Source organism: Anoplopoma fimbria, chromosome 23 (genome assembly GCF_027596085.1).
Source record: "Anoplopoma fimbria isolate UVic2021 breed Golden Eagle Sablefish chromosome 23, Afim_UVic_2022, whole genome shotgun sequence".
NCBI lineage: Eukaryota > Metazoa > Chordata > Actinopteri > Perciformes > Anoplopomatidae > Anoplopoma > Anoplopoma fimbria.
This window is the reverse complement of record NC_072471.1, coordinates 4,416,360-4,437,072: the sequence shown is the minus strand read 5'-3', so window position 1 is coordinate 4,437,072 and position 20,713 is coordinate 4,416,360. Positions and strand designations below refer to the sequence as shown.

The window sequence follows — 20,713 nt, the reverse complement described above, 5'->3', positions numbered from 1 at the left end:
ACATTATATATACAGTAACCAGTCAAAAGTTTGGACACACCTTCTCATTCAACTACTTTGAAGAATGTAAAATATAAAACATATTCTGGTTTGTTGAGCATTTGTTTGTTTACCACATAATTCCATATGTGTTCCTTCATAGTTTGGATGTCTCAATATTAATCTATTAATCTACAATGTAGAAAAACATTGAATGAGAAGGTGTGTCCAAACTTTTGACTGGTACTGTATGTTATTAGATTTTCGGTTACACTTTAACCCCCATTCATAAGAAGATAATAAGCATTTAAGAAATGGTCAACAACAAACTATAATGCCATTTTAGAACATTTTTAAGCGTTACTTAATATATTTAGCAACAACTTTAACTCCACCACTATAACCCAGTATATGAATGAAAAAACAATACAACACAATCTTCTGTATATGAATGTGCAGTATTTTTCAACAATTAGAAATTCTTCTATGAAGATATATGATTTTACAACTGTGTTTTATAGTATTTCATTATCTGTCCATACAGCAGCCACTTACAGGATTATTTATAGTTGCTGGGAAACATATTAATAAACACTTTTTACTGAGTGAAAATGTGAAGCGTCCTGGTGCTTCCCTATCATTTTGTGTTGTCCTGGACCTCCTGGACTCATGCAAGATTTCTTGACAAAAAAAATCAGTCTAAATATTATAAAAAGTTATGACGTAACTACCAGCAAAGGAGAAAACACGAATGATAGAGAGAGAGAGAGAAGATAAATGTTTATTTGGTTCATCAACACATTTCATGGGTATACAAAAAATGTTTTTACATCATATTAGATATAAAACTTGATGTTTACATAATGGGTTTTATAATTATCAAAGTCACTAAAAATATATTGAAAAAACCTTTTATTTTGAAAAATATGCCCCTTAATAACACTTAATCTGAAATAAAAGTCTATCACCTATCACAAACCCATTCATGATTATCCTACAGGCTACACTGTATTCACTTAACTAGAACACTACTTGGATTACAGTAATATTGCCATTATTTATTTGTTTTAATACAAAGAAAGCTAAATTGCAAGTGTGTCAAGCAGAACCCCAAACAGCCCCATGAGAAACGATCATTTCATTGAATAAGTGAAGAGATTCTCAGGGAGCTTCGGCTCAGATTACATGTGCAGTTAATCCAGTTTCCGCAGGGCTTCGCACAGTTTCGCCATTTCACCTGAAATAAGAGAAAAAACTGAATCAAAATTTAGAGTAAAACAAAACTAACCTAAAACTTGTTCTTTTATTAGAGATGCCTAAAACGAATCATGATCATTAGCTTCATCTCTAGAGGAAGAACACATCAATACAATTAGCCAATTAGCAATTAGACAAAAATAACCCTGTGATATCGTCCATAGCTTGTTATTAACATACACTGATGAAGCCTGGCCCATGCCATCATCAGTTTTAATTCAACTTATTGTAACGTTGTCGATTTGTTTTTAAATGATTGTGTGTATTTCTTTAAAATGAGTGGTTCCCAACGACTCAAAATGGGGTCACAAGATAAATCTGAGGGGTTAAAGGATGATGAAAGGACAGGACACAAATTAAACATTCATTCTACACAAAACTGTGCATCATTTTTTTGACATTTCTGGAATTTAATTCTCAATTTGACCCCTTTATGGCTCTAAAAATGATTCTGATTTTTTTTTTAAAGCGTTTTAAAGTGAAGGCCACCTGCCTCACCTAATAAAGCGTGCCACTGCTAATGTAAAAATAGATGAAAAATTAAATGATAGTGATGTACAAGAGGCATGGGTACATATAAATACTCTAATAATAACATTTTCATAGTGCTCTTTGTGTTTTGTGTCTGTTTTATCTGCAGTCTGCTCAGTCCTCCAGTCCTGTAGTGAAAACAGATATAATAATCTATGATATTCTTTTTATTAAGATTATTCTTTGGGCATGTTTTGCCTTTATTTGATAGTGATAGAGACAGGAACTAGTGGTATGTGTGGTTTGCACCCTGACTTGTTGTTGTGTGTGTCTGCTACAAAGCCCTCCCATCTGTTAGTTAGTTAGGAATTATTTTAATCTTTATAGTTGAGTCTTATTTAAACCTTAATAGCAGGCCTAAAATCACATACTGCCAAACACAATGGGGAAACATGAATTTTTATTTTATTCTTGCAACTTCAAACTGGCTTATTCAGCATTACAGAAGTTTTTTTCTCAGTTTATCTAATCTTATGTTCCTGCAAATAAGAAATGCTATTGTGAAAGCCTGACTGACTGATCCCAACAAGGACATTGCTTCATTTTAATGAGTCACAAACCCCAAAAAGTAAAACGTTTTTAATAAATAATAAATAATAAATAATAAATAATAAATAATAAATAATACATAATAAATAATAAATAATAAATATATTGCAGTTTGCACAACAACAGCGGACAGAAATACAAATAGTGCAGAGACGCCACATACCCTTGATGCTGTCAGCCAGGTTCCTGAGCTGCTGAGCGTTGTCCAGCACCTCGATGCTCTGGGTGTAGGGGTTGTAGCGCACCGAGAAGGGCCGCGGGATGGTGGCTGCAAATTTCCTGTAGGCAGAGAGAAGTCAATGTTTTTTTTATATGAAACCTAATCCTACTGTACTTATATGCAGGAAAGCTTCAAAATCAAATAGAAAAAAAGTTTGTTTTACTTACCTCACTTTCTCTTTGGCGTCCTCAAAGCTCTCAGCCACAAAGTAGACCGGCTGGTACTCTGTGATCGGGTATTTCTGGAGGCTGGTCTTGGCGGGGTCAAAGGGCAGGATCTTGGGCTCGTCTGACAAGCAATACTGAAAGACAACAGTGTTTGTTTTTTTTACAATATGGATTTTCATTTTCTCAATGAGTGCCTCTACTCCCACCACCACTACTACAGTAAACAGGAAGTGCAGCATGACTCAGGGCTGTTGATGTGACTTGGCAGAGTGAACATCCTCTGCTGACAGCGGCTTAAGAAACCACTGACCTGCCTCCCGCCTCCCGCCTCTCTCTTTCCCCCACTTACCCACTGAACCACTTCACCCGCACCCCCCGCTGGGCAGACAGGCCGACTCCACCCAGTGACACACAAAACCCCGACCTGAGTGGACCACTAACCCACTGCCCGCACCGCTGCTGTTTTGCAACGCAACAAGGTTAAGTGTGCTTTTTATCGTGCTGCTGCTTCCATGTTTGCTCAAAGTGATGTACAGATTGTTGTTTTTGGAACCTTTGACTCAAACCTCCCCCCCACCCCCTCACCCCTCTCTCTCTTACCTGCAGCTCTCCGAACGATGAAAGCAAGCCGGCTCCAAAAGCTTTCATCTCCGAGCCCTGCTTACACAGGCCGAACTCCACGGTGAACCAGTACACCTGAGGACACACAGAAAGGTTCATAAAAAATATATTAGATCTAATATCCAAACTCAGACAGGAATCCACGAAAGGCTTTTATTTCACAAACCCAGAGATCCCAGAGAAGTTTGACAGAGTCATCTTGTGCTATCTAGTCATGCATATGCTTTTGATGAAAACTCGAACTGTGGCCTCTTTTTTTAAGAGCAATCAACAGAACCTGCACTCAGTGTTTCTTCTCTAATGGCATTTCATCTTTATATGACAGTGACTGTAGAGATGAACAGGAAACATGGAGAGAGGCGGATATGACATGCAGCCATAGGAACTGTTTGTTTGGTAGAAATTTGTTAAAGTTGAAACACTTTTCAGCATCGTATGGTGGCAGAAATCACAGAGACAAATACCTTAAAACCTGCACAAATGAAACCAAAAGTAACTGCATGCATAAGACTACTAATTAGGTTTTATGTTTGTAATTTTTAGGAAACTGGCCCATTAAGGCCCTCAAAGATTAGACATTTACATTGATCTATGGTGGTTTTAATCTAATTTGTTTCATGCATTTGTTTGTTTTAACCTATATTTAAAAGCTTAACCAGATAGACATCGTATACAGTACATTACATATGTTGCATTGCTTATCCCAGTTAAAAAAAAAAAAGTAGAAATAAGATAAATAGCTGCCTTTGAGCAATGTTTCATGTTTCATGGCTTTATATTTAATGTTTCTGGGGGTCCTTGACATGAAGAAGTGTAGAGACACCTGTTCTGACGCCTTCCAGAATTATATATTTTTTCTTGCTTAGTTCTAAGCAAGAATAAATTATCATATTATTATAATAAATTGTCTATATTATTGTTTCTCGTGTATGCAGTACTCACAGTAGCAAGTTTCTCAATGAACTCATCAGGGGCACCGAGGGAGGCAAGACCGATTTCCTACACAAAATAAATGGAGAAAAGATGAAGATTAGAAGATAAAAAGTTACAGAATCACATATGTTACATAGATTTGTGTTTTAAGATAAAATTTGGGATTTTCTGGTGTAGAAACACAGATTTTCTTGCAGTTTAACTGGTTGAAAATTACACATTTACAAAAAATGTTTCACTTGTGACTCCTTATATCTTTCTGTATATGGCCCACAATCCAAAAAGTTTAGCCACCCCCGTATCTTTTCATCACTTCTTCCCTGACAGGACACTTAGTTACCTGAGAGAATTGGGCGAAACTGGAGTCAGCGAACAGAGGAACGTGTCCCAGGAGCTCGTGGCAGACATCCCTGCATCAGAAACCATAATGACTCTTTACAAATCACACAACACATGATTTCTTTTCTCTTTTTATAGATAGAGGTTTGAACACTCACGGCTCAGGTGTGTATGTGGGCTTGGAGCCGTGGCGAATGTACTGCGTGGAATGAAAGACCCGGAAGGCGAGTCCGGCCAGGAAGTCCCGGGACGAGAGCAGGCCGGCCACCGGGCGAAGCCGGAAGCCTGTGCACGCTGCAGGAAAGAGACGGAGGGATGAAAGAGGTGAGTGTTTGGTTGTGTTGAATAAGAGCAGTTAATGAGGGGGAGGAATAGGAAGTAGGGCGTTTGAACAGGTCCCACCTCCCACATCCAACACACTGGGGTCTTCAATATTGAAAGGAAGGACTTACACTGCAGGAAGCGGGACACGTCCTCCAGCTGCGGGATGTTGTCCGGCCTGTAGCCGCAGTATTTCTCCAGCAGGGGGAAGACCCGGTTGTGTTCGCGGCAGGCGTGAGTCGGGTACAGGGTCTTCAGCTCCTTGAACACCGTCCCCCATGTGTCCTTTTCTGCCTCTGTGTACTCCACCCGAGGGATGATTTGGCCACTGGGACAAAGACGAGAGGTCACTGAATGAGCTTTGAGCTGTTTGTTGTTGAGTTTTGTTCCATTTTAGAAACAAACAATGCAAACTTAAAACCTTTTTGATATGCCAATATGCCATATTAAGTGTATTATGTCACCACATTTCAATTTTAAACCTCCAACAGATCTGTAATCTTATTCTATCCATATAGGCAACGTGCATTGCATAAATTTTCTCCCACAATCATGACATTGTAATAACATAAGAGTGCACTTTAAAGAACGATGCCATCCTAGACGAAAACATCCACAACCCACCAACTTTCCTCGTTTATCTCGTTCAACAGCAATACACTGCTAGTAAACAGTAAAAAGTGATAAATGTTATGTTCATAGTTTAACTGCAGATAGACAGTATATACGTAAGCAGATCCACGTAAATATTCACTGATTTATTATTTTGAGTTGTATGCTTGCTTATAGACATATTTTATTTTTTTTTTTTTATTTGAGGTGCTTTCATTTTCCCTTTATATTTAGTACCAATTTTTCTAGGGACTTTCCTAAGAATATTTAAACGAATAAACATGATCATGAAAATGTAACTGCCATTTTTTTATTCAATATATCCTCCTGCTTCTACTCTGCACTATAAACTGAATTAACTTTCTCTTGAACAATTTATATTATTTTTAGTTTCCTTCCAAACATCCCCATGACGATAGACTACGTGAGCACAGCACCTTTTCTTTGTTATATTATCACAGTATTACACAGTTACGATTTGTTTATGATCATTTTCAAGGCAAAGTAGAGAAATAAATCTGCCGGAATAACCCCTCGGATATTAAAATGATTTAATTCATAACTTCCTCCCAGCCTTTAAAAACACACATAAAATAGAGTTTAAAAATAAAGGAGTAGTTACTGTCTGTAGTTGTAGGCGATGTCAGCAAACTCCTTCCTGCGGGCTCTGTACACTGAATCTGTGAAGCCCTACACACACACACACAATTCAATTCAATTCAATTCAGTTTATTTTGTATAGCCCAGAATCACAAATTACAAATTTGCCTCAGAGGGCTTTACAATCTGTGCACATGCGACATCCTCTGTCCTTCCCTCACATCGGCACAGGAAAAACTCCCCTAAAAAAACCCTTTAACAGGGAGAAAAAAGGAAGAAACCTATGGGAGAACGACAGAGGAGGGATCCTTCTCCCAGGATGGACAGAATGCAATAGATGTCATGTGTACAGAATGAGCAGCATAACAGAGATACAACACATTCAATGTATATGACATAAATGATTCATATGACATAAATGATTCTCACACACACACACACACACACACACACACACACACACACACACACACACACACACACACACACACACACACACACACACACACACACACACACACACACACACACACACACACAAAGGAAAGGAAAGCCATGTTAGATCTCATGATCGCAGCCTGGCCACTCTCAGCTAAATCAAAGAGTGGAAATCCTCTGCTGAGGCTAAACCCTGTGGCCTTTGACAGCATTATGCACTCCGTCTCCAATAAGAGCATGCAAATACATATTCAAATGAAGCCTTTGTAGAGGGTTTTTCAGCTTATGATGAATGCATTTTGCTTTAATGGCGTCGGCGAAAGGGAGCAATTATCTATAATTATAGGGGCTCAATTAAAGCAATGACATCAATTTGTGTGTCTCGGTAGTTTCCATTAGAATAGACGGCAGAGTGCAGCCTGTCATCTCCCTGCAGCCCCCGTCTTTCAGAGGACACGTGGGCGTGAGTGGACACGCATTCACACACAAACACACACACACACACACACACACACACACACACACACACAAACACACACACACACACACACACACACACACATGAGGAGGCAGGATGCGGCACACAGACAGTGATGGATGAGTCAGTCCGTACCGGGTGATCAGAGTCCAGCTCGGAGCCATAACTGAGGATCTGGTTGGCAAAGCGGTCCAAGTCCTGGATGTCATTAGGGAACCACGGCACTGGAGAATAATTACAGTTATTAAACATTGACAGTTTATGTTTTTATTCAACATGTTTATATATTCACATCAAATCAATTAGGATTTAACGCCACAAACACTGTGCACAGCTAAGAAAATTGAGAAATTCTGGATATTTTTACGTAATATATTTGAATGCCAAATAATTCAAATGTGTTGTCCTAATTAGGATTTATCTCTTGTTTTATATAATCTTAAAACTGATTTTTGGGTTTTAGACTGTTGTTGGGACAAAACAAGACATTTGAACACGTGAATTGGAGAATAACTGTTATGGACATTAGTTGTTTGTTGCAGCCTGAATATTGTCTGATTCTTGACTGATGTTGGTTACATAGATGATGATTTGCCTTTTTTTGCACTGCCATGGCATCTTGACACTTAGCAGAACAGTAATCAAGGGTCATCTGCTTGTTCATATGGATTTATGTCACTCAAAAACACTGGGGCCCGATCATTAATCTACATTTGTGCAGTGTGGTCCAGCCCGAGGCCCCCAGAAAACAACACGTCCCTGCCAGGCTCCTTTATAAACAGGCCGTCTCCAAAGTGGGCCATAAATATCCCCTCGTCCACTTGACCCTGACCAGCAGACCACAGAGTCTTCACCGAGGTCGAAGGAGGATCCATGGTGGCCCTGTCCGTCTCCGCCTGCCGTGACCTTGTTGGTCCAGGACCAGGACACAGAGGCCCTCTGTTCCTGCTGAGCCTCTTGGTCCTCAGTAGCTAAACTAATGTCATTCTGGAAACAACTAATAACGGGGGTCTAGATGTGGGCGATGGGCCATCGGTCTCATGGGCGGCGCTGGCTGTCCATTAATCGGTCTGACTGGAAGGTCATGAGGCGCCACCCAACGACCCAACAACACTGGACTCGTTGATAAATGGACCGCTTCAGCCGTTTTGATGTCCGTGTAATTAGATTTTTTTAGCCACGCTAGCTGTGTGGCTCCAGGGATGGTAATGTTGGTTGGTTGGTTCAACACTTTGGCCTGGACTGAAACATCTTAACAACTATTCATGGTCCCCAAAAGATAAATCTTACTTACTTAAGTGATCCCCTGACTTATTTCGTAGCTCCACCGTGAGGTTGACATTTTTGTTTTTTTTGTTAAATGCCTCAACAACTATTGGATGGATTGCATGAAGTTGGGTTTGTAAGTCATTCATACATTTGTGGTCTAATGACTTTGGCATTTCTCTGACATTTTCTTTAGTACCAAAACAAAACCAAAAGTCTAACCTATGTCCTCCTGCCTTTTTCTCGAGCACCACTATGAGGTAAACTGTTTTAGCATATAGTATATAGCAAAATATCTACTGGATAGATTAGCACAAAATCTGATGAAGATATGCATGATCCCCAGAGGATGAACCCTGATTACTTTGGTAATGCTCAAACCTTTTCTCTAGCACCACCATGAGTTAAAATCTTTCAACTTTATAGCAAAATATCTTCATCTACTGAATCGATTAGCACAACATCTGATAAAGACAGTCATGATCCCCAGTGGATGAACCTTAAATGCTTGGCAATGCCCTAATCTTTTCTTTAGCATCACCATGAGGTCAAAAGTCTCCCCTATGTAGCAACATATCTCTACATCTACTGGATGGATCAGCACAAAATCTACTTAAGACATTCATGATCCTGTGAGGATGAACCCTAGTGACCTACAAGATCCCTTGACTTTTTCTCCAGCATCACCATCATGTCAAACGTTTAACGTATGTTGCAAAATATCTCCTACTCATCCGCTCTCTACAGTCACACTAACCTGTGTCCTTCTGTTTGTTGCGTGTCAGCTCGTACACGTGGCCGCTGATTTGTGTTCGCAGGCCGTCGATGACCTCATCCAGGACCTGGGAGCAGCTGGCGTCCACGCTGATGAAGAACTCGGACTGGTCTTTGTTCATCCGCGACGGACGGGACTCGATGTGCGTCAGGTTGATGCCCTTCTCCTGAGGTTTGCAGGAAGAAAGAAAAGGGGAAGACAACGGTGAGACCTGATTTGTTTGTGTTTTAAAGATCTTTGTTGGTTTCATGCATTTTTTATGTGAATTTAAATTTGTTGAAGACAAAGTCATCATAAAAACAAAGTGGCAAATTACAAAATGCATGCATGTTAGACAAACTTGTATGTGCTGCAACAGGCTGCATCACTGCCTTCATTCGACCACTAGATGGCATTGTGCTGTTACTAAATTGTGGCTATTGATCCCTCTCTGTGGAGTCCACCATGACCTCAGGCCAACTCTCTCTCTCTGCCAGCTGACAGTGAGCCAAACTGACTGGACTTGCATGGTAAAAGCATTCAGGACATATTGTAGTGGTGTAGTGCAACATAGTGGAATAAGTCATCCCGCTCTGCTGGCATTGAGCCTTTTCTCAGTCTGCAGCATGAACACAAAACCTTTGGGATGTTTCCAAAGACTTTTGGACGAAAGTTCTTTATTTCCAATAAAGCAGAGAGGCTGCAGCTCGTGCTGGAGAACGTGACTATCTCTGAGTGGCAATTACCATCAAAGATGCATTTCCTTGTTTATGTAACTTTGGGGAGGGAGAGGGAGTGTGTTGTTCTCTGTCTACTATAGGCTAAGTAAAGAGGAGGGCGTGTGCAGCAGACCCCATCTGGATTCTATTCTGCTCTACATTTAACAGCTTATTTTAAAGACCATGTGGTTCTGCATCCCACAGGAGGGACTACAGAGATCACAAAAGGAGTCCATGTTGAGAATCGAATGAAATGTAAATCTCTTTTTATGACGGGCTGTTATCTCTTTGCTGTCAGCAGATCTACAGTAGCTTTAGAAGTATATCAGAGGAGAAAAAACAATAAAAGGTCTCAATAACGCAACTAAATAACTGCAAATATCCTCAATAAACTAAATAATATGATATATAAAACCGTTTGTATGGCCTACATTGAATATATTATGTATACAGGACACTTCAAATTGAAAAACTGATGAAGGTAGCTCAAGTAAATCTCATTATACATCATTGATTTCCCTTTTAATTCTATCACAGGTATAAGGGAAGACATTTAGTCTGAAAAATAAGTCAGAGGAGTTTAAACTTTTAGGAAAAAATAAATAAAAATTAAGATATGTATGGTGCAAAAGATGCGCCCTATTTTTGTACATTCATTGCATTCAGCAACAAGTAACAGAAAGGAGAAGCTTTGGGATTTCAACATTTAAATTCTAAAACGTTTCTTAAGTGAAGTCTGTTTATTATTATATGATTCAGACGAAAGCTCAAAATAACTTTTAGTGCTGTTTTTTATCTGTGCACAAAGGGAAATACTTCACCATGAGTTCTATTGGTGGCCTGGTCCAGCTTAACATAGCCCACCCTAAATCCTAAACCCGGCACGATGCAGGAGTCACTTCGTCAGATTTCAGTACCCCTCCGAGCCGTCCCTCTACGGGTAAGGCAGGTGACATTAACCCTCCCGCCAGCCTGGCTGAGGCCCGAAGGTCAAGGCCGGCTCGTGGCTCCGACTCGTCACATGAAAGCCACATTGCCGTGTCACATGCGGATAAACAGTGTGTGGCGGTTTAAGTGCAAAGACTGAAAATGCAGATTAGACGTTCACAAGATGATGGAATGAAACGCACATGTGGCGAGATGCCACGGCTGCTCACAGTCCTTTTCAATTTGTCAGAGAAAAAAAAAGGAAGAGAGTTTGTTCTCTTTAAAGTGTGCTTTTAGGGGAATCAACATGTGTTACATGGCTGTAAGGGAGAGGGGAGGGGGTGGAGGGGGGTTGATGGTTTGGGGGTAAATTGACCTGTTTTATAATCAAAGCTGGAAAGAAGAGGAGACCAGGGGGTGGAGGGGGTGGAGCAGGGGGAGGATCGGGAGAGTGGGAGCCCATAGGTTTAGAAAAGGATCCTGATGTGTTCACTGTTGCATTTGGCAAATACTTGATATTGAACAGAGTCAACCCACATCTCCACCCCCACAATGTAAGAAGAAAAAAATATTTACCAAAAAAATGTTTTTCTCTAACCTAAAACATATTTTTTCTTGTGGACATTTTTTAATTGTTTTCCTGCAAAATGTTCAGAAAGACGAGTTTTGCCTGCAAGAATAGCAAACTAGAACCTCAACATGACGTCCGTGCTGAAGATTAAACAATGAAGGCGCTGCCACTCAGTGTTCACCTCGAGCCTTCAGACAGTCACGTACACGCGGGCAAATACGTGTTTTTGTTTTGTTTACTGTTAATTAGTAACTTTGTGACTTTGAATGACCTAAAAAAAGTTTCATCATCCAGTTGGATCAGACCTTCGTCGTGGAAAATTTGTAAAATACTCTTATTTTAATTTCTTTCCGACGGCTAAATGAGAAGATTAATACCACTACAATTCTCAAAATTCCACCTTAGTAAAGTACAAAACTATTAGCAGAAAGTATACGTTTTTATGTTATTGGTATTATATTATATTGGATTATTATTACCGACGATTAAGGGGATGATTTTACACATAAAGTTCTGTATATTTATCACAAGCCTGTGAAAACAGGTGTATAATGTCCTATGTGGCCCTAAAGAGAGCTTTCCAAAGTTTAATGGCCCAGTTAGTGGTAATCAGTTGGATGAAGTTGCAACCACACTTAAAGTCATACACTGGGTGCCTTTATTAAAGACACTGTTGAGTTGCATTATGGGAAAACGTTGGATCACCCAGACTCACATTAAGGACAGAAAAAAATGTTTTTAATCTTTTGTTTTTAAATCTGTCTCTTGAGAGTCCTCCAACTTAATACAGTGAGTGTCCCTTCAATATAGCAGCTGGTAATAGTGGACTTTATTTAACTACTTTAAAACTATTTGCCTGTTTAATCTGTAACAAGGTATCAATTTATAATATTATTATATATTTTGTATGTAAAAGTCAAAATTGTAAAGGTAATTAATAATTGCTGTGAAGTAAAGAAGTAAAATGTATTCAACTGTTATAAATGTAGTGGAGTAGAAGTATTAAGTGGTAAATAAAAATAAGAAATATTTCAAAATTGGACGAATAGATCAAGTACATTCATCAGTAAAATTCTGAGCAGTTTTATGTTTGACTATTTCATTATTATAGAAGGCCTGGAGGAGGTGGGTGAGTGGATCAAAGAGTCGTCTGTCATGTTTGCACACGACTGATACACAAACATCTGAGATAAGCTCAGTTTGTTTAGCTTCCTTCGTTATAGGGTCAGCAGGAAAACGACACCAAGAAAACTACACACAAAAACTGTTCAAATGAAATGTCGTAACTACATGAACTGGTGAACAAGATCTAATAATATATTAGTAGCGCAAGTTTTAAATAAACTATCTGTTCATGTAGCATGTTTTGTAAATGTTAATCAATAACTTTATGAAGATAAAATAACTTTCTTCATTAATTCATTATGTCTATCTGCTGGATCGGACCACTAATGTTACAAAGGAACAGTTTGACAATTTGGGAATTTCATTTATTTGCTTTTTTGCTAATGAAGCTTGTGTCAGCAGCCGGTTAGCTTAGCATAAAGATCTTTTTTAAGGTATATCTGTGTACCAGCTCCTCTAAAGCTCCACGTTATATTATGCTTGTTTACTCAGGATTATGTTCGGGACAGTTTGTTCTTTCTTGACCAATAACTTCCTGGAGTGTCCGTTGGTTGCAGGCACATAACCCCTCTTAAGCAGAACATAGTGATATTAATATTTATCTGTAAAAAAGCACAGGTTAGACGATGAGCTTTAGAGGTGAAGATGGGTGCATTTGTTTCCTTTGCGCTGAGCCACAAAAGCTGTTTCCTTCTGCTTCCAGTCTTTGTGCTAAGCTACGCTAACCAGCTGCTGTCGTAGTAGTTTCATGCTTAACAGACGGACGTGAGTGGCATCGATCTTCTCAACTAACTCTCGGCATGGATATCCCATTTCAAACTATTCATTTAAACATCCAGCATATTCACTCTCCTTTTCACTCTTTTAAAGATTTTTTCAAATTTTTAATACATAAAACCAAGCTGAACATTTTTGTCAGAAGTGCCAAAACTCTTGAGCATTTGAGGCTGGCTCCAGAAGCGAGTCAATCCCCATAGACCCCCATGTCAAAATACCCAACTCTACTGCTGAAATAAACATGTTTAAAGCCTTGTACAAAAAAATGCTTTTGGTCTCAATAGTAATGTCCCAGTTCATCACAACTGGGCTCGAATTTATGTATAACTCACCTAATTAAATTATATTAAGGCTTAAAAAAATATGTAGAATCAAGCTTCATTTTGTCTCTTCAGAAACCTATGGATGACGTCACGGAGACTACGTCCATGTCTTCCTCTGACTCAAATGCATGTAGAACCATGGCTTCTGGCTGCTCCTTATAATGATTTAAATGTGTTATTCTAAGCTAAAGAGAAAGTAACAATTCTTATTGTCAGGGGATGATACACTAAAGAAAACATACTTATTAATATTATATTCCATTTATGCCAATATATCCCCCTAAATGCTACATACTGGCCCTTTATTTCTTGAGGTTAGAGGGGAAGTCAATCTTGGCGACTTGCAAAAAGTACAACTTGTTTTTAACCACATTATGGGGTGGTTAGTTTTACCCAAAGTACCATCCTAGTGTTAAATCAACATTCCTGCATGCTCTGGTTCGTGTTAAACTGCAGCACTACAACTGCAGTTCAGACCTGTGGCCAATTCAGACCAGGTTTCCTTTCGTGCTTGTTACCTTGTAACTTATGTCATGATCTGAGGGAAAGGATAGATCTTCCAATGATGGGTGAAGCCATATATCTGTCAGTTTTATTGTATGTCAACGCTGAGGATGACTAAGGGAAAAAATAGGGTCAACAGTCAGGAGGTGACGACGTGTGTGTGAGCCGTCAGCAGAGACGTTTACCTCAAAGAGTCGAAGGCCCCTGGCTAAAGCTCCCACCTCCTCCTTCAGGGAGAAGATGCAGGAGATCACTTCAGACTTCTTGCTGGTCTCCTCCTCCAGGTACATGGAGCCCCTTCTCCTCCGCTGAGAAAGACACAAAGTAGAGCACAGGGCTTTAGTTGTGGAGTCACACTGACTCACGGGTTTCCTAGTGCTTTAGGCATTTTTTTTTTCTTACGCACAAGAAGAATCACGGGGGAGCAGACAAAACCACTTTTACTGCAGGAATCAATGAAACAGAAGGATGTGTTACTATATGTCGTATTTTTTGTGGGTTGTCTTCTTGTGATCTATGAGAATCATGTGCTTTATAGTTTTCTTAACAAAAACAAAAAACTGTAACAAAATATTCTCAATGCTTTTTTGCTGTTTCATCTGCATTGTGACCTCATTCTGCACATCTGTGTCTAAGCACCGCCACATGTAGGAAGAAGTGCGTGAAATCTAGTAGAAAGGCCGTGACATTCTGCAGTCAAAGTGTCTGATCTTAGGGCTTTAAAGGTTTTACACCTTTAACCTCTTTACACATGTGATGCGGTGCGTAGATGTTAGCAGTGAATGCAGTGTGGTTGAACTGAAGTTTGTGGGAGTTCATGCAAAAGACCCAGTTAACTTAGGAGTTACGTCTTTTTTCAAAGAAAAACTACTTCTTAATAACACTGTATGTGTTGTATATGCCGTTACAGGCAAACCCACCATGGTTTGTTTTTTCAGTAGCAATAACAAAATTATACTCTTATTCTACACAACCTATAAAAGCTAAATAAACTAAAAAACGATTCAAACAAATATATAATTTCTTATTTTCTTTGGTATTTTTGTCAATGTCAAGTCTCTATTTGATAATTTGACAAGTCAATACAATGAGTATGTTTGTGTGTTGCATAACTAGCGAGCACTGGGGCCCATCATAACTTCTTTACGCAACTGCATGGGGTTGACCATGTGTTCCCCACATGAGAGGATTTTTAACAACTGAGAGAAAACAGCGGATCAGAATATCTTACAGATGTAGAAATTCCGCATAGTTATTTATTAAATCTGACATTTCATATGGTGCTTCATCACAGTCTTTACTTGAGAGAATTCATGAACAGAAATGTTACATCTTATATGAAATATGTTAAATTTAAAAGTTAGTTAAAGATTGTTATGACTGCACAGGATACTTTAAACCAGAGGGCTTCTATTGGTGCTGCAAAAAACTATTATTTCCACTAAATATTACTTGATCCATTGTTTTGACTATATGATAATGACGATCAGTATTTCCCACAACCCAAAGGGATGTCTTCATAAAACACAAATATATTTATATTTGACATGAGGCAGGAAACCCTCATATTGCATTTTTTTGCTTTGAAAATAACGGTTAAGTTTAAAATAGTTGCAGATTCCTCTTTCTGTTGAACGACTAAAGCTTTAAAACATTACTGACAGGATATCATTTTTTCCCCATTTTTTCAGTAACAGGTGTTTTTTGTTTTGTTTTTATTTGCCCCCTGTTCTCTTCAACTACCCCCTGCTTTGTCTGCTGTACTACCTGGAACATTCCAGCTTTGACTGGCTCTATCACTGTTGTTGCTTTAAAAGCAGACCATGATGACCAGACCAAATGCACATATCATCACAGAAGAGCACAAATAAGTTGATGGACTTCTGGAAATAAAAAAGTGGAATCATAACCAAATGCAAAGGGATGTTTAAAGTTATATAGAATGTATCACAACAGGTCATATATGAGATTTACCCCTGTCTCTGGCTCCTCTGTCTCTCCCTCTGGCCCGTGGTTTCCATTCACTCTCTTGTATGCTGCTTCCATCCTCTTGCTCTTCAGGTGAACAACCTCTGTGTGCGCTGCAGTGGAGCTGGGATCAATTTTCTGTGTGTGCAGCTCCTGTCTTTAAAACCTCTCCGTTGCATCGGCTGACTCACGTGACACCACACCCCCCTCTGCATCGGTATGTCACGGGGCAGTTGTTGTGAAACAGAATTACAATGGCACATCTGATTCTCGTTGTCTAGCGCCTCTGGTTATGCACTGCTGGTTTTCAGCTTGAACTTTTATTATTATTTATTATGTAAAGCTGCCTATAGCCATGTTCGTGTTCATGCAACCTGTCAGACAACAAGTCACCTTATGTATTACAATAACTGCATTTATTGGCACCCAGTGGTGGAAGAGAGGCTTTGATCTTTTACTTGGTTGAAAAAGTTAGCAATTATACATTGTAGAAACACTGTATAATAGGTTAAATATCTGCATCCGTTTTTTTCCTAAGCAAAAAATATTAACATTAAAAATTTAGTTTTTGACCAGCTGGTGGCACTACAGGTTAATTCCTTCTGCCTCTAGCTACGTAATGACGTATCTGCGTGAGTGCAGTGATAGCATATCTATGTTTTGAAGATATCATTTTTACCATGTTCACCATCCTAGTTTAGTATGTTTGCATGCCAACATTTGCCCATCAAATGACCAATAGAATTTTTTGACATACATATATTATATATATATGTATATATATATACATATATATGTGTGTATATATATATATACTGTATATATACATATCCACATGTGTGCAGTTTTGCATATTTCTGCATATAGAATTCCCATTCCTATGTAGCAAATTTGGACTACAATCTAAATTTCATTGTGCAACCCTGCGTACAATGACAAATATCTCTGGACAGTGAATTTAAAAGTGTGTTCACAAGATGTGACCAAAAATCCACCATAGCCAAGGGTGTTGCAGAGTTGTTTTTATTTCATAGAAACCTGGATGACTGGTGGAGAGAACATGGCTCACTGGATGCTTTAAGTGGCTTAAAGAACTACACCACCTGCCTGTGCTCTCATGAAGTATAACAAGCCTTTAATCCTGCTTCACAGGTAACAATACTCCTTCACTTTGTTTAAGGAACAGAGATGAATGTCATGATACAATTTTTAAAAAGGGGTTTAATCAAGACGTGATTTAAAAAAATGAATTAAAAATCTTATAATAAAGAATGGCAGACAGTAGCGTATGAGAGGCTCTTAACCTGCAAAGTAGACTAAATAGTGTGGAAAGAATCAGACTGGTCAAGAAGTTTTGCATCAGTTTAGTTTGAACATTTTGACCATATCTTCTAGACTGTTAAAATATGGTATGTGACAACAGGTGTCATACTTGTTAAGTTTAACTATTTTTCCTATTTGTTTTAATTTTGTCTCTTCTCTATCAAGTGATTTTTAGCCTGCAATAAGTCAGAAAGCACCTTCCTAAAATGTTCACTTGTATAACCTTCTTAAGTTGGGAAATGCGCAGGACTTAGTGATAAATCATGTGTTAAACAAACAGAATTTAAAAGAGCTAAACTAACACAAATATTAAGCCATAAAAAAAGTTATGTTGCAGCCATATTGATATTGAAGCCATGTAACAACTAGAAATAACGGAGAACAAGTTTGTGTCAGAGCAAGCAAATTAGCTCCAACTATCACACCTGACAGTGAGGAGGTCCACAGGTGCCACATGAGGGCAGTGTAGGTTTGGTAATGTTGAGAGCAGGCCACCAGTCCAGCACACAGAGCAACACATTCAACATCCAGAGAAAACATTTTGAAACAGTATTAAACTTATGAGTAACCCAAACTGTTTTATGGAAAGTGATATAGTGAAAGTGTGTTGTTAGAATGGAAAACCCCAAAGGGAATTAAATAGAATAATGCCCCACGGAGCTGCCTGTTATCTAAACAGGTTTACCCCACAGCTGAATGGAATCTGCACATCCCTGTTAAAACTTTGTTGCATGTCTCTCTTCCTGTCCACCTCTTTACAATCAACTCACTGTAAAGGCAAAAAATCATGTCATTTTGTTGCTCCACTGTAAAACATAATTTGGGGAACATGATAATTCAGTATTATATTTTAGGTTACGTAAATAGTCATGAAGACATTGGACTATTTTGCGTAGGAATTTGATGATGTTTCAGTTTATTTGTTTAATTTCTGGTGTCTTTTTAAAGGCTGTTTGTTATTTGTACATGACACTAAATTGCTCCAGCCTCCCCGAAACCCTGAACAGGATAAGTGCTTAATGAAAATGGATGGATGGATGTAATTTGTATATAATTCTTTATTGTGCATACTTCTCACATGTTGGGTTATTGTTTATTTCTTCTTAGTTGTTTTGATGGAAAAGTTCCAAGTTCCATTCTTACTTGAGGGGACAATTGAAACTGCAGCATTCAATAGTTTATTTACAATGGTTTGGATGACTGTATGTAACGTTAACGTAAGGTCGCTTATAGTGATAAACCCACAGGTTATAATATGACAATATTGTGTTTACAGCTTGTTTGGCTGCCCAAAGTTGCCAGCAGACGTTTTCTTTCTTGCAGAGAGGGACTCATAATGGGCCACTGTATGTGTCGTCTGCTTGTCTCCAGCAGTCAGTGGTTTGTTCCTCAGTGTCCTCCTCAAATTGTACAGTGGATGGAGAGCTCCCCACTGCGTCATTTACTGTCCTTAATGGTGATGGAGACAATTGCTCATTTATCACTAGAAGTGGTGCAGTGTGCGCTACAATGGCCCTTCTCCATAGGGCCTCAGTCTTATTCACACACTGAAGATCCATTCTCAAACTAATGATTAGCCAGATGCGTCAGTTTTACTGCCCGACGGGTTCAGACTGCAAGGAATGAGCTCTTTTACACGCTGCAGCTGCAGCACGATTATGCAACTCAAGCTTTTTTTTTTATAATAATTGTCGTGAAAAAGTGCAGTTGGACGAGGGAAAACCAACTTCAGCGCGGAGCATTGCTGTGCAGGACGAGTAGCGGGGGTGCTCAGAGATGAATATCTGTTATAGAGTTGTGAGTTTCCTAATTGTGCTTTCATGAGATGCCGTTGATTAATGGACTAGTTGACAGACATCCTGTGAATGTTGTCCACATGTGCACTGTCCGCAGGGGTGCTGAAGAATCCACTCCAGCCTTCCAGCAGCATTGTGAAGAGAGTAGGAGAGCAAGTGAGGAAGGGGAGGAGGGGGAGGGGGGGAGGAGGAGGAAGAAGAAGAAAAGAAGTGGGAGCAGAGAAAAGAGAATTAAACTTTGAGGCTTTCGGCAGTGCTGTTGTAAAGGGGAGTGAATGAGAGCGGGGGCCGTGCAGCCAGCCACATGGGCCGTTCTCACTCGGGATAATGGAGGCCTTTCTGTGGTTCTTAACCCCCTTGTCGCATGCTGGGAACGGGCAGCCGTCCGCCCACCGCTCACAACAGACACGCTCAGACACGCTCACCCGCTGGATAATTGAATTTTACACCCAAGAAAGTCACCCCCTTTCGCTGGCCGGGTCCCTTCACTACACGTGGCCCTGACAGGAACTCTCCCAGGATCAACATCTCACCCAGGCAAAGAGTCTGAGTTGGGCCCAGTGGTTGTTTTATTAAGTGGTGCTGTGATGTGAAGGAGACACTTGTTTTTAGTCGGCAGGTCTGCCACTGTAGTCCAAATTAAAACATCTCTGCAGCTTTTGGCAAGCCATGAAATTTTTGCAAGGACATTCATGGTCACTAGAGGATGATCATAATGACATCTGTGATCTACTTATCTTTCCTCTTGCACATCCATGAGTTTGACATTTGTGTTTTTGTGTGAAATATCTCAACCACTGTTGGATGGATTGATGTGAGCTTTGGTTCCAACACTCCTGTCCACCACCTGTTGAATTGTAAAAACTTTGGTGATCCCTTAACTTCTTATTTAGGCCAAATTTTCATTATTTGTTACTTTGGTTTATGACTTAAAACTTTAACTTCAAAATGACATTCCGGTCAGCCTCAGCTGTACTGTGTGTTTACTGTACCTGCTATGAGCATGTTAACATGCTGACATTAGCATTTAGCACCACTGCAGCCTCTCAGAGCTGCTAGAATGATTGTAAGCTCAATCAAAAACACACTGAATTAACAAAAAACCTTAGGAAACAATAAGGCATACAGGCTGTATGTGTCCCCAAGGAAAAGGGAATATTCCATAATATTTTGTGCACTGAGTTTGTATGTTTCTGAACAATTCAAACTATTCATGTTGGGTTTATCAATGCCCACGATTTGCATGCTATTAAGGCTTGTATTGTCAGAATGTGCAACAGATAACAGAGAGGCATTGTGTTACCTGCAGGTGGACGATGTTTCCTACACATGTGGTAAAGATGGAGATTAGATTGAGTGGGGTGTTAAAGGGGAGCGAGTTGAGGTCCCTAACTGAGGGGGATGACATGTAAAGGTTGGGATGTATTGTTGAGGTGAGGAGAGAGTGATCCACACCCTCCCTCCTTGGCCTCAGGCTGATGGTCTCGACGGCAGTGGGACCTGGTTCACCGCCCTCACCGGCTCTCTGACCAAACACAAAAGGTGTTTCCTCCCTGCAGCCGTGGTCACTTTCACCTGTCAGTCAGACTTTCTCCATGGAAGGCGGCTCCAGGTG

The 20,713-nt window shown here is 39.6% G+C and overlaps 1 protein-coding gene across 1 annotated transcript; it reads right to left on the bottom strand.

Moving 5' to 3' along the window:
- Positions 1-734: 734 nt before the first annotated feature.
- On the bottom strand, positions 735-16,126 carry pah (phenylalanine hydroxylase). Its single transcript, XM_054624257.1, has 13 exons — positions 15,986-16,126; positions 14,197-14,319; positions 9,069-9,252; positions 7,181-7,269; positions 6,152-6,219; positions 5,049-5,245; positions 4,755-4,890; positions 4,598-4,667; positions 4,267-4,323; positions 3,304-3,399; positions 2,704-2,837; positions 2,480-2,595; positions 735-1,216 (listed from the first exon to the last, which is right to left on the bottom strand). The coding sequence occupies exons 1-13, from the start codon at positions 16,055-16,057 to the stop codon at positions 1,173-1,175; spliced, it is 1,386 nt and encodes a 461-aa protein (XP_054480232.1). The 5' UTR covers positions 16,058-16,126; the 3' UTR covers positions 735-1,172.
- Positions 16,127-20,713: the final 4,587 nt, after the last annotated feature.

What these genes read in the sequence shown, in the direction of transcription:
- pah (XM_054624257.1), bottom strand. Translation starts at nt 16,057, where the DNA reads ATGGAAGCAGCATACAAGAGAGTGAATGGAAACCACGGGCCAGAGGGA. An exon ending in CAACAAACAGAAGGACACAG is followed by an intron (nt 7,270 to 9,068) that starts GTTAGTGTGACT and finishes ATTATTCTCCAG; the next exon opens with TGCCGTGGTTCCCTAATGAC. An exon ending in GACGCCAAAGAGAAAGTGAG is followed by an intron (nt 2,596 to 2,703) that starts GTAAGTAAAACA and finishes CTCTGCCTACAG; the next exon opens with GAAATTTGCAGCCACCATCC.